The sequence below is a fragment of the Pleurodeles waltl genome, chromosome 5 (genome assembly GCF_031143425.1).
Source record: "Pleurodeles waltl isolate 20211129_DDA chromosome 5, aPleWal1.hap1.20221129, whole genome shotgun sequence".
In the NCBI taxonomy this organism is placed as follows: Eukaryota; Metazoa; Chordata; class Amphibia; order Caudata; family Salamandridae; genus Pleurodeles; species Pleurodeles waltl.
Window position 1 is genome coordinate 66,195,622 of NC_090444.1, and position 14,048 is coordinate 66,209,669.

At 48.9% G+C, this 14,048-nt stretch overlaps 1 protein-coding gene across 1 annotated transcript in view; it reads right to left on the reverse strand.

Annotated features, from left to right (window-relative positions):
* Positions 1-14,048, reverse strand: part of LOC138295344 (E3 ubiquitin-protein ligase RNF19A-like) — a 313,219-nt gene that overhangs the window by 138,533 nt on the left and 160,638 nt on the right. Inside the window, exon 3 of the mRNA XM_069233576.1 lies at positions 8,348-8,553. Coding sequence (XP_069089677.1) covers positions 8,348-8,553 — 206 coding nt within the window. The remainder of the gene's footprint in view (positions 1-8,347; positions 8,554-14,048) is intronic.

Genomic DNA, 14,048 nt, shown 5'->3' on the forward strand with positions numbered 1-14,048 from the left:
GCCCCTTAGCGCCCCCCACCGCCACCATGTGTGTGCTGTATTTAAAATATGGTGCACCATGGCACACGGCAGGGGGCAATAGCGTAATTGTTTTGATACTATTGATGTACTCTGCAGGAAGTAGTACCAAAATGCTGGCGCTACTCCTGCAGAGTACATAGGGGCCCATTTTAAATAATGGAGGCCACCTTTTAATGCCTGCTCTGAGCAGGCGTTAAAAGTGCTGTAAAAGGGGCGTGGCTTTGGGCGTCAATATGGCGGTCGCACTCTAAGAGTGCTCCTGACACCTCCGTCATCCGCCACGATACGCCCGTTTTGTCCTCGCTCGGCCCCCTCCTGTTTGGGAGTCGGCTGAGGCGGTGTGGAGGCCCGGCCTTGCTACGCATCTGCGATGAAGCCCACGAGGGAGCTCCGTCGCGTGGAGCCGGCGCTGGAGGCCTGCTCCTTGGCCCCGTTGGGCAGGGCGGGCCATTGGTGGTGTCTGCCGTGGCCTCCCGGAGCTGCACACTGTGCCTGTGACCGCGCTCCGGGAGTGAAGCACTGCCCGAATCTTTCTACGCGATTGCGGTGAAGACGGCTGGAGGTGCCTTGCCCCCGTGAGCTGCAGCCTGCAGCCCACGCTCCCGCCGGTGCCACGCTCCTGCCGGCGGTGCGGGGCTGGTCCTCAGCGGCAGCGAGAAAGGCCTGGGCAGCCCCCGTGCCGCATTTGCTGTGAGGGCAGCGCCACATGGTGCGGCCTGATCCCTGTGGCCGGGAAGACCAGGAGCCGAGAGGAGTGGTGGCGGATCACGCCCGCAACGGGGAACCTGAGCAGCTGGTGGTGCCGAGGCTTGTGGCCCACCGGCATTGGTGCTGTGTTCGCCCGGGCCTGGCTGGGGCCGTGACGGGCCCGGGCCACACGTAATACAGTCGGCTCGGCGCACCCGATGAGGGGAGCCAGCAGACTTGGCGGGTGGGGGGGGCCAGTCGACCTCCCCGCCTATGCTGAGGCCACACGGGTGCACTGTGGCCCGAGACGACCTGAGGAGCAGAGGCCAGGAGCCGGTGTGTGCGGGCCCCTGAAGTGCAGCACTGCCCGTGGCGGGGCGGGCAGCCCAGAGGACAGAAGTGGGGGACAGAAGGCGACAGGGAGGGAGTTCCACTGGCGGTCGGCGAGACCCGAGTTGGTGACATGACACGGGCGTGTGGCGGGCGGAGTGGTGCTGCCCGAGTGGGCTTGAGTAGATCCGGCTTCTGAAGAGGCTTTGCCGCCTGCCGCCCAGCCCCACCACTTGCCCACCGGAGTTTGGCCTTGGGGCGATCTGAGTGCTGGTTCTGCGAGCCCCCCACTTGCCTTCTGGTGCCTGGATCCCTGGACGAAGCCCCGGTTGCGTCTGCGCTACCCCAGACCCGGGTGGCGGACATGGGGAAAGACAAATCAAGTAAGCAGCCGCTGGCCTCGCAGCAGCGTATTGATCAATTCACCAGACACGCAGCCTCTCACGGGGCGGGAGAACTGATGCCGGAGGCTGCCGCTGCAGAAGGGGTGAATACGATCCTTCAGGCCATCCAATCCTCGCAGCTGGCAGTTGAGACTAAGGTCGGTGAAGTGAGAGAGGATGGGGGCCTGCTGCGACAGGATCTGCGGATAGCGGTGGGTCGCATTAAAGAGGTCAAAGACTGGGTCTCCCAGGCGGAGGATGAGATTGTAGACCTGAAGGCCAAAGTCGCCCAGCTGCAGACTCACACGGGTGAGTTTCACCACAGGGCCGAGGAAACAGAGAATTGCTCCAGGCAAAACAACCTGCGCTTTGTGGGGTTCCCGGGGGGAGTGGAGGCGAGCCAAGCGATCGATTTCTTGGAGCGCTGGATCAGATCATGGGTCCCCGAACAGCAGCTCTCCCCCTGGTTTGCCATTAAACACGCCCACAGGGATCTGGTGCCTCGGCCCCGCCAGGCGGCTAATGATTGTGAGATTTCTCAACTTCAAAGACTGGGACGTCATTCTTAGAGAGGCAAGAGCCCACCCGGACCTTCGCTGGGACAACCACAAGATCCTAATCTTCCCAGATTACACCCGGGAGGTGCAAGCCAGGCACTGCTCCTACGAAGGAGTCAAGCAGAAGCTTCTGGCAATGCAACTGACCTATATGCTCCTATTTCCCACGGGCCTCAAGGTCCTCATGGACAGGAAATCCTTCTTTTTTGACTCGCCAGAGGCGGCATAGGACTGGTTTACTGAGGAGCATAGGGTGGCTCGGAGGGGCCCCCCCTGGTCTGTGGACCGCCCTCTGGTGTCCGGCCCCATCAGCTCCCCAGGATCAAGGGGAGGGCGCAGGCACATCCAGTCCCACCGGAGAAAAAGGAATGGCCAGTGCGGCACGTCGACAGAGGATGGTCGATTGAGCCTGTGTCCCTTTGGGGGCAGAAGCACCCCAGCCGGCCCAGGGGAGAAGAGACGTGCATCGACTGTGGAGGAGGATCGCCTTAGCCACTCTCCCTTGCTTTCCTGAGAATGACTTGAACGGACCCCGTGTGTTTGGCAGAGGGCATGGACGAGCGCTCCCTCCCTGGCACTGGGCGCAGGGCGGCAGATGGTTGCACTGCAGAACTCCGATTTGGACTCCTACTACTGACACTCTGTTTTTGCAGTTCTGGGCGACAGATGCTTCTGGGTTAAAAGTATGGGGTGGGGGGCAGTTGGGGGGACTTGTGGGAATATTCACAAACAGTTTTTTTGTGGTTGAGTATGTGTTATGCTATCTTGTTTTTGATTAGTTGGGGGCTTTCGGACAGACGCACTGCACATAACACTACTGATTCCTCACACAAGCCAGAGCTGTCTAAGCTCTAGGAGTGTGGCTGTCCTGTTGCACCGTTCATTACCCATGGTGGTAGCCGCCTCCCGGTTGGATCCACAGGGACGTTATGTGGCGATCTCCGGACTGCTCTTTACCCACATGTCGGCAGCACATCACACTCATGCCAGGATGGACCTCTTTCTTGTGCCAGCCCTCGATGTACCTAGAGTCACGTGGGTTGAGATACTCTCCCACGGGGTCTCGGACCATGCGCCACTCCTTGTTCGGCTAGATGATATTGACGTTGTCCAGCGTCCGGTATGGCGACTTAATGCCTGTTACCTGCAAGATAGTGACTACACTCAGGCCCTGGGGGACCGGCTTACTGAATACTTTGCTTATAATCTTGGGTCTGTACCGTCTTCGGGTACAGTGTGCTTGCAAAGCCACCCTTAGGGGACATGCCAAACATCTCCTTCATGTGCGGGAGCGCACGCGCAACCAAAAGGTGTCAGCGCTCAAGGCCAGGGCATTACGTCTGGAGGGCCAGCTCACCATCTCCACGCACGCATCCATCACAAGACAGCTAGCCTTAGTTAGGGAGGAGATTAGGCATGCTACTCTCGAGACAGCGAAGCACATGTGGCGAGCCTCGATGGCCCGTGTGTACGGGTGGGGGGACAAGAACGACAAGCTCTTGCATTGGCTTGCAACTCAACCGATGGTAAACAGAGTCATTCCGGAAGTTGTTGAAGACTCTGGAGCCATCTCCCGGATGTCGTATGAAATAGCACAGAGTTTCGCCACCTACTACACGAGACTCCAGGAAGAGCGGCCTAGGCCCCAAGTGGAGAGCGAGATCTCCTTGTTAGAGGAGGTGTCCTTTCCAAGGATCTCGGTGGTGGAAAGACAGGACCTAGACAAACCCATTGGACTTGAGGAAGTTGGGACTGCTATATCGGAGCTGGCTGCGGGCAAAACCCCAGGCCCGATGGTTTCCCTGCAGAGCTTTACAATAAGTTTTGCAATATCCCAGCTCCCCACCTGCTTGCCATGTTTGAGGAGTCCGAAAAGACGGGTGGTTTTCCCCCGGGTCTAGATCAGGCGACTAAAGTGGTGATTCACAAGACTGCCCCCCCCCCTTTCACGGCACTGTTCTGCGTATCGCCCCATCTCACTCCTGAATACCGAAATTAAGATACTGTTCACGGTTTTAGCCACTAGATTGAAGAGAGTGTTGTACTCACTGATCCATCCAGACCAGTGTGGCTTTCTGCCAGCTAGGGAGTACCAGGCATTGTATTAGATGACTGCATGTGGCGCTGGCCAGCTGGGTCCTCTTAACCCCTCCCCTGGTGCTCTTCCTCTTGGACTTCAAAAAGGCGTTTGACACAGTAGACTGGTCCTACCTTCAGCGGGTGCTCTCAAGCGCTGGGTTTGGCACTCGATTCCGGGCACTAGTGAGACTCCTCTACTCTAATCCAGCGGCCCGGGTGCAGGTAAATGGGGCAGTGTCGGACCAGTTTCCTATCTGCCGGGGAACCCGCCAGGCATGTCCCCTGTCCCCGCTCCTATTCTCATTGGTGATGGAGTTGCTTGTGAAGCTCATAAGGTAGGATCCCTTGATTGACGGTTGGTCGTGGCCTTCCGGGAGGGAAGACCGCATTGCGTAATACACAGATGATGTACTCTTGTTTCTGGCCAATCTGGCCAGCAGTGGACCTAGAGTGATGCAACTGCTGGGGCTGTTTGCTGAGGCCTCTGGTTTGATAATTAACCCCAGTGAATCACTGTTGGTTGCACTATGCCCCACAAGGGCCATCAAAGCATCTCTCCAGTCCTCGTTCTCCATCGGACCCAGCCACTCAAGTTATCTGCTTGGGACTTGTGCAATGTTCAGTCCGCAAAGTGTAGTTGTGACCTGTTGGGTTTTATGTTGCTATATAAAACTAATAAAAAATGTTTATAAAAAAAAGTGCTGAAAAAAATGGCACAAGGAAATCTCTTAGATTTCTTTGCACCATTTTTTCTATCCCCCTTAACTGAAGAACGCCCCCTTTGCATACATCATGCCTGGTGCAGGTATAATGCATCGCAAAGGGTTACAAAGTGGCGCAATGCATGTATTGCGCCACTTTGTAAATATGGCATGGGGAAAATGCCATCTAGCGCCGCCTTAGCATAAAAAATGACAATATGGCAGCGAAAGGTGGCCCTAGGGGTTCTTAAATCTGCCCCTTAGTATTTAATTCTCAGTTCTTTGTTCTTGTTTCTTTGAACCCTTCTGATGCAATTTCTTCTGAGTCGACATGCCTTCTTTGTTGCGGCTATTGTTGTTAGAAGCGAGTAAGCCACAGTCTTGTTTAATCAAAACAAGAAGCAAAAAAGTAAACACTGTGATTACTATTGTCATATGAATATAAAATAAATATGGATTTTGAATGTGTGTTTTCATATGTATTGAATTGGTAATGGCTTACAAAAATATTAAGGAAGGCAGCTCTGAAGAACTATTCAGTATTTTGGGGACCTTGTTACACCGGATGCAACTAATATCAAGAAAGCTCAGAATCAAATGCTGTGAGCTCAATGCTGCTTCACACTTTGCAAAGGACATCTAGAAGATATGGAAATTCGATTTTTGGAACAATAAGGCCAAACGTAGTGCAATAACCATGATCCCTGCACCCACAGTTTCCAGCTCAGCCCCCTCTTTTATCCATTTCATCAACTGAATAAACCATGTCTGATCCAGTGAGTTAAGTCCTCGTGCTGAAATCTGATACGTTTTGTGACTTCCATATCACATGTTCCCTACATCGTCAATAAACTGAGTAGCATCACATTGTACATTAGTAGTAGCTGTTGTTTACAAGAATTGTTCTATCCAACTTACTATTGGTACGACATCTCGATGTTGTAGTTAAATTCAAACCACCATTTAAGGACACCTGATCGCCTCCAGACATATTAAAGAATTAGTTCAAGCCTTCACCCTTTCTTTTTTTGTTAAAGAACCAAATGAATTAGTTTTGTTTTCATTGAGTTAAAGAACAGTACACACAGTGAGTTCCAACAAAAATCAACAATACAGGTGTGGAGCATAAGATACGACCCAAGGCTAGACTATCAGTGTTTAATAGTACATTAAACATCATGATAGGCCCACCATTTCCCCCATATTTTATCATGTTTTTCAGGGCGTCCTCACGCTGCATAGATCGGCTTTTCCAATCGACCCCCGCCCTCCATCCTGCCAACGAAGGAGCCCCGGGAAGCCTCCACCTAGTCCTCACCCTTTTATCACTCAAATGAATAACTCTTTCTCAAAAGAAAGAAAACACCCTGTGTCGTGTCCACTTCTGCATCTGGATAGCTCTGCCGACAATAAGCCTGTACCAAATCTACTTCAGATCTCGAGTTCTGTAGAAACAAATGCTGGTTGACCAAGTCCAACCTCTTTGGGATTGGGTTGAGTGCCCCGATAAGATGGTACGTACAGGTAAACATCGATAAAGACCTATGACAACCCGAAGAAACCTTCTTTTCATTTTGGTTGCATTCCACAACAAACATGGCAAATACGAAGACGCTGTCAATCTTGGTCTAGTCACATCCTGCCTCGTATACTTCATCTTTGGATGTCAAACCCAAAACCTCACAATTTATTCACTTGTTAAATGGCTTTCATGGTTACGACAAGTCAATACAACTGCATGTGTCTTGGTTTTGGTTTGGAGTTTGCTGAGCTAATGCAAGATCTGCCACTGTGGTCTATGAGACTGTAGCCAGCAGGATATTATACTCCAAGTTCAAAGACTTTTCAAAGGAATTCTTCCACCATACACAGTTTGGCTTTTTTATACACAATAAATTTAGCCGCACCTGCTCTGTACTTTTCAATATCTACCATAGAGGTATCTCTATATTAAATATTCCTATTGGTTTTGCAACAACAATTAAAACATCTTTTAATAATGCAAGCATGCCATGGCAACACAGCAGCTTTAGCCACCCCACTATGTCCACTCCTCCCTTTTTTACCCTTCTAGGTCACTTCCTGACAATGTTATAGTTTTGTAAACGTTTGGGGGCTTCATCTCTGTTTATACACTGTGGCCCTCATTCTGACCTTGGCGCCAAAGTCCAGCCGTCAGGTTACGTTCCGCGGTCGAAAGACCGCGGCGGTAATTCTGACTTTCCCGCTGGGCTGGCGGGCGGTCGCCTTCAGACCGCCAGCCAGCCCAGCGGGAAAGAGGCTTCCACGATGAAGCCGGCTCGGAATCGAGCCGGCGGAGTGGAAGCTGTGCGACGGGTGCAGTTGCACCCGTCGCGTATTTCACTGTCTGCGCAGCAGACAGTGAAATACATGTAGGGGCCCTCTTACGGGGGCCCCTGCAATGCCCATGCCAGTGGCATGGGCACTGCAGGGGCCCCCAGGGGCCCCGCGACCCCCCCTACCGCCATCCGGATCCCGGCGGTCCGACCGCCGGGATCTGGATGGCGGTAGGGGGGGTCGGAATCCCCGCGGCGGTGCAGCAAGCTGCGCCGCCGCGGAGGATTCAATGGGGCGGCGGTACACTGGCGGGACCCCGCCAGTGGTGCCGGTCCGACCCCGGCTTTACCGCCGCGGTCGGAATCCCCATTGGAGCACCGCCGGCCTGTCGGCGGTGCTCCTGCGGTCCTCCGCCCTGGCGGTCAAAGACCGCCAGGGTCAGAATGACCACCTGTGTCTTCCAATATAATACAGTGGTGCATCCCCAAATACCGCTTCTCCCGCAAGGGTGTCTCCTCCTCTCCACGGATATGCTTTTAAGGTATCCTAGGTATTCCAGGTAGAGGAGCAATCTCTCTCGTTCTCTCTTTAAGACTTTGTATTTACCCAACACTTCCAGCGGTACCGATCAAGGAACTGGTCCCACTGGGCACCCCACAAGATACATCCTAATATCTTCCTCTAATTTGTCTGAAAATAATCCCCTTTCACATGTTTACACCCCGGCGGGTAAGTGGTTCAGGAGACCTCTTAATGATAGTGCCGCAGATTCAGAGTGAACGACTGAACCAATGCAGATCACAGACTTTTAGGGAACCGTCCACAACCATTGCCCTGATCTGAACGAGCTTTAAATATGCACCATATGGCGATAGCCGAACCGTGGCAGGTGGACACTCATTGTGGACCTAAAACGAGTAGCTCCTGATAATTAGTCCTCTTACCACTCTGCCACACACATAAGGTTAGTTGCCCTAATTGGGTTTCAGGTCTTTAATAAAGCTCTTAATACAACATAATACTTTTCAGTCTACAGTGTTCCTTTAGCCTCTTGCCCAACAGGGATCACCCTGTGAGGGCAGGAGACACCTGCAGTGGCCACCACTTCTTTTGAACTGTGTAATAGACAACATGGAACCACAACATTTCCCACCTAAATGAAAAGTTGCAGGACGTCCCCATTCTTAGGACTAGTACTTAAGTTTCAAACCTCTACCAGTGGCCAGCAGGGTTAGCTACCGCAAAACTTGGGTACTAAGGGCGCCTTTTTTAACAGTTAATCTGTGGTTACCTTTTCCTGGATCCTCGCTGTAGATGAGAAGGGCTGATGGCTCCATCGCCCCCGGGGCTCCCTGGGACAGCTGCCTCCATGCCTGTTCACAGGTCTCGTTTGGGTGCCAGAGCTGCCGACAGTGGTAGCAGAATTCAGTCTTGCAGCCAGTCCGTCCACACAACAGTCGCGGGCACTCAGCACAACCGTAGGCGATGACCGCATAGCTGAGGAGGATACAAGATACAATGTTTCATCTGTTCTACTGTTGACCTTTCACCTATACACATGGATCCCATAGTGGTTTCCAAGTTTACACTGTGGAGTTAAATGACAGGTTTACAAGTCCAATGCCTTCTTGCTTTTACTTTTGCAAAACATCTATGAATGTGTGTTTGCTTGTGTGTGTGTGTATGTGAGAGTAAAATGTCAATTTGCAGTGGAGATGAGTCTCTGGATGGCCATCGGTGTTAGACTCTCACACAAGAATGGACAAAAATTATGTAAAAACCTGCTGCATTAACAATAATAATGGAAGTAAGAGATAAGATATACCAAGTGTAGAATTGTCCTACTTTTTAGACGTGAAATAGTCCCTCATGCACCACAATGTAGATAGAAGGATACAGTTATACAGCCAATGGAAAGGTAGTGAGGCTAAAACCTTAACACTTCTCTGGCTTGATTCAAGATGTGATTACCAATGTCTCAAGGCACTGGCTGAAGGTACCGGAGCTAAAGAAGTCAAAGAGCTGAAAGAGGATGACCCTGTATGGTGAATGCACACAGACACACAATACCCATTTACACACTGACGTGGAACATACATTCAGCACATACGTGGGAGCCAGGGATTCATATACATCAATGGACTGAAGCAGTAATGAGCCTCAAAGGCCCAAGGCAGTAATAAGCTTGAATGGCCCCAGGATGTAATGCACATCAGTAATCCAGGAAGTAAGGAGGATCAGTAGTCCCAGGCTGTAACACGCCTCAGTGCTCCCGCGCAATCATGAATATTAGTGACTCCAGGCAGTAACATGAGTAAATATTGTACCTTCACAGTAATAAACATGAGTGATCCCAGGCAGTAATTAGAATCAGTGGTCCCAAGCTATAACACACCTATATCCACCCAGGCAATAATGAACATCAATGATTCCAGGCAGCAATGAGAATCAATAGATCCATGTTATAACAAACCTAGTGCCCCCAGGCAGGAGTGTCTGACAGACAGTGCTTGGAATTACTAAAAGTGCACCATCTTTAAGGAAAGGAGTGGGACCCCTCACCTTCACTCTGTGCCCTAAGAGGCGGCAACCTTCTCCTAGGTGAGCTCTGTCAGTCTGTGTTGTGTCAGTCTGATGCCCACACACTACCCGCCGTAGGTATAGTGCTTGGGGTTTGAGGTGCCTCTGCCACGTTGGGTAGGCTGTGAGCCGTGACCCGACTAGGGCTTGCCTGACAGGTGCTCGCCCCCTTTGGAAGCCACCAGGAGAAGGGGGAGGGCTTTGGGTGCAAACCATGCACCATATGCCTAGCAGGAGCAAGTGGATTCTGGGTCCTTTAAAGATTTTGTCGTTTTGATTAAAGGGGTAGACACCAGGAGGTACGTCTCCCTGTTATATGGCTGGATTTTTGGAGTACTGTCCCAACCTCCTGTGGGCCAAACCCACCATCTCATACAGAGCAACATAGTATTGTTCAATCAATTCAAATCTTCAATCAATCTCATGTAAGAAGATTTTATTAAAAAGCAAAAGGTCAGAGAAGGCTTCAGATAAGTTCAGAATATGCCTTGGTTAAGTCTGAAAATGTTAATACGCCAACATGTGTTTCACCCTCAGATGGAGGGCAGGCCTAGGGCTTTTTCAAGACCAAAGTGTTCCATATTAATAGAGATCCAGTAGGAACTGGAAGCTACTAGGCTGATCGCGGTCCAGAAGGTGCAGTCCCTCTGCAGTCGGCAAAAATGGAAAATAAACATTGGTCCTGTCCATTCAATATCCTTTAAAGATTTCATAGTTTCTGCTCACATTGTCAGCCTCGATTGCTTTTCCACTTCCCTGCTCACTCAACAGGTGTATGTTTACAGCAATAGGCAGTATCCATGCATTCAAAAAGGTGCGAGGACACTGCTCAAGTCACCTATTTCCCACTTTTGCTCAACTGGTAGCAACTCTTGCTGTACATTTTTCCATTTAGATTACTAGGCCTTCTCTGAATATCCCCTTTTATGGTGTACATGACACAACACTGCACAGCCCCTCTGACTAGGTTGATGCTGTGTAGCTTCCCACATGTTTTAATCCTCCTCTCCTCTGCCTCCCACTCCAACTGGACGACCTGCAACACACATCATCTAAGTAGATCCCAGCATCTTTTCTCTGCCTCTAGCCTAATAGAAGCCATGAAACACAACACAGAACCTGCAAAGTAATTTATAATCTCACATCTAATTACAATTGTATTGTGTACATCTGTCTCACACACATCCTCCATCACACCACACCAAACACCTACCACACAGGGTCACAACAAATGCAAGACTCTGCCAACCAAGTAACCCACACAGTGTAGTGTGCCACAAATCTGAAGATAGGCTTCGATACCCCACAAGGGGGTAGGAAGCGCAATAGAAATGCTACAATACACCACAATAAAGGGTCTTTATATAGTCTTTGTTGTCACTGGATCCACATTCTGTCAGACACCTAGAATATGTAAGTACGTATTACATTTGGACTGCCTGCAGGAAGCCGGTCTATCCATTCATCAGAAGTGCCCACTACCCATAAGGACATGAATGAAGCCTTGTGATAACATGCAACGAGCGTGAATCCCACCTCACATCCTAATACTTACTAACTCAGGGCCTAATTTAGAGTTTGGCAAATGGGTTGCTCCGTCGCAAACATGACAGATATCCCGTCTGCAGTATTACGATTCCCATTGGATATAATGGGATAGTAATATGGCGTATCGGATATCCATCACGTTTGTGACAGAATAACTCCACCGCCAAACTCCAAATCAGGCCCTTAATGCAGCTTCAATGGTTGTCAGATATTTTAAAGCTAAATACATGGTCCTGTTTATTTTTTCCCACTTGGGTGCTAATTCTGTAGAGTATATACAAAATCATTATACACTGTATAGTATTCATTGATCAATGTATCTATATATCTATATCTACTTATGCATGTTTCATACAATACACCTTATGTGAGGGTGTTCAGCCACTGACAGCAGTATATTGGCTATATTGGAGCTTTATACTTGAGTGTATCAATAAAGATATTAATGAACAGGGTGTTTTTGTTTACATTTACATAATTTACATCTGGGGTCTCCAACCTTTTCTGCAATAAGAGCTACTTATAATCAACTATAATCATCCCAAGCTATTAATACTACTGGAGTTGTAATAATGATCACATCAGACAAGTTTACATTAGTGGCAACCATATGGAGTATTACTAGCGGTTCTGATTTCAGCACATCAGGCACAGTTACCAGCAGTAATGTAAACAATGCTTTGTCAATGTGGAGTGCCTCTATGTGAGTGATACATAACAGACATGGCTGCAATGCCTCTGGCACCAAGTTAATAATATTGGTAATGTTTACGCAACACTGCAGCGTTTTTCACTCAAAGATCAGCTTAAACTATATTTTGGAAATTCAACTATTTTTACCCAAATATCAGCTTAGAAGTTCTGAAAATGCGAACAGTTTCATTTTGAATACACACTTTTCAATTTTGGTACATAAATATTAATTTCAACAAGCAAAAACGTATAATTTAATAGACTGGGCTGCGCACGGATGAGCTACTCACAGGTAACGGGAGAGCTCCCAGGAGCTGACGAGCTACCCGTTGGAGATGCCTGATCTATATAGGTGTTTTTATAGACCCAAGGTTCTGTGGATCAGTCGATCACAGAATCTAGGCAAGTCTAGGGGTTTATGTGCTTTACAATTATGCAAGATCTGAACTTTCATGAAGGCTGCTTGGCGATAGCTGAAGCCCGCTCTGGTGCAGGGTTGCCTATGCTACATTCTGCATGGGGGGGTAGAAAAGGAAGACACCAGGTAGGGTAATGCAAGGAGTGTGAGCTTTTGCAGGAGAGGATTTCAATGCCCGCATTCTAAGCACGGGAAAGTGCAATTCTTTACAGTGGTCACTATTTTTGAGACTTCTCTGTTCTCCTCAAACAAGCCATCATATTTTTTTGTTGAATATATGGCAGGAGAACAAGAGATTTGCATTCCTTATCCATTTGTATAACAACCAACGTCTGATTGTTCTCTTGATAACACTACTAATTGGAGAGTACCTGGAAACATGTGGGGAAAACTACATCTACTGTCTTCCAAAGTAGCGTAAGATGTCCATTAACCACCAGACTTGAGTTCATTGATCCAAACTCTTGTGCTTTCCCATCTCATCAAAGTCAATGTTCCTCAAACTGACCTACCCAAAACCATAACTTCTGCTTTGAAGGTCACCCTGTGTCTCGGGTTATCAGTTAAAAAAATATGATAATGTCACGGTTGGCTGGTTATACAGGTTGGCCGAAGGCCTGCGCAGGGTTGGGCGTTTGCCTTATTCTGCGTCAGAGGGGCATTCCGGCCGTGCACGGTGGTGGTTGGATTAACTTATAGTAGTAAAATTACTTTATGTTAAAAAAGACGGAGGAATGAACTGAGAAAACCAGGGCTACAGGGAGGTAATAGCTAGGAAATTGAATTTAAAAAAACATAGAAATTCAATTAAAAATCCAAAGGTTACATGGACATTATAGATAGGCTCACATTTCACACATACAAAGCCACATTAATTCAGCAGTTATAGTTACATGAGCTAATTATAACTTGTGCCCCCGTAATGACGTATGACCTCACATATTACATGACATTGTCAGTGACATCACTGATGACATCTCAAATGACATCACTGATTACATCACCTACAGAACCACTCACACACCTACTCATACCCCTATGCAAACTCTTGTACATCCACACACACAGCTACTCACATACTCATTCACAGACCCATAAAACTATTAACATGCTCCCAATCACTCACACAACTGACGCAGCCACTCACTCACCCATACAGTACTAATTCAGCTATTCAAACACTCATACATCTACTCACACATGCACTCCCCTACACATACAACCACACCCACTCCCGCACACTCAGCCATATAGCCACTGACACAGCCACTCACTCACTGATACAGTCACTTACACAATTATTCACTCACCTATACAAGCACTCACACACCCACTCACTGACCCATACAGCCACTCACACACCCACTCACTCAACAAACTGCCGCCACTCACACAGCCACCATATAGCTACTCCCACTTCCACTCACTCTCCCATACAGCAAATGGTTCAACCACTTAGTCACGCATAGACCCACTCACACACCCACTCGCATATTCATACCACCACTCACACTCACTGGATGATGTCATCAGTGATGTTATCAGTCATATCATTTGAGATATCATCAGTGATGTCACTGACCATGTCATGTGTGATGTAATATGTGAGATCATAAGCAGTGCATTACAGGGACGCAAGTTATAGTTAGCTCAGGTAACTATAACTGCTGAAATTCTATGGTTTTGTATGTGTGAAATGTGAGCCTAACTGTAACGTCCCTATAACCTTTGGTTTTTTAATTGAACATATATA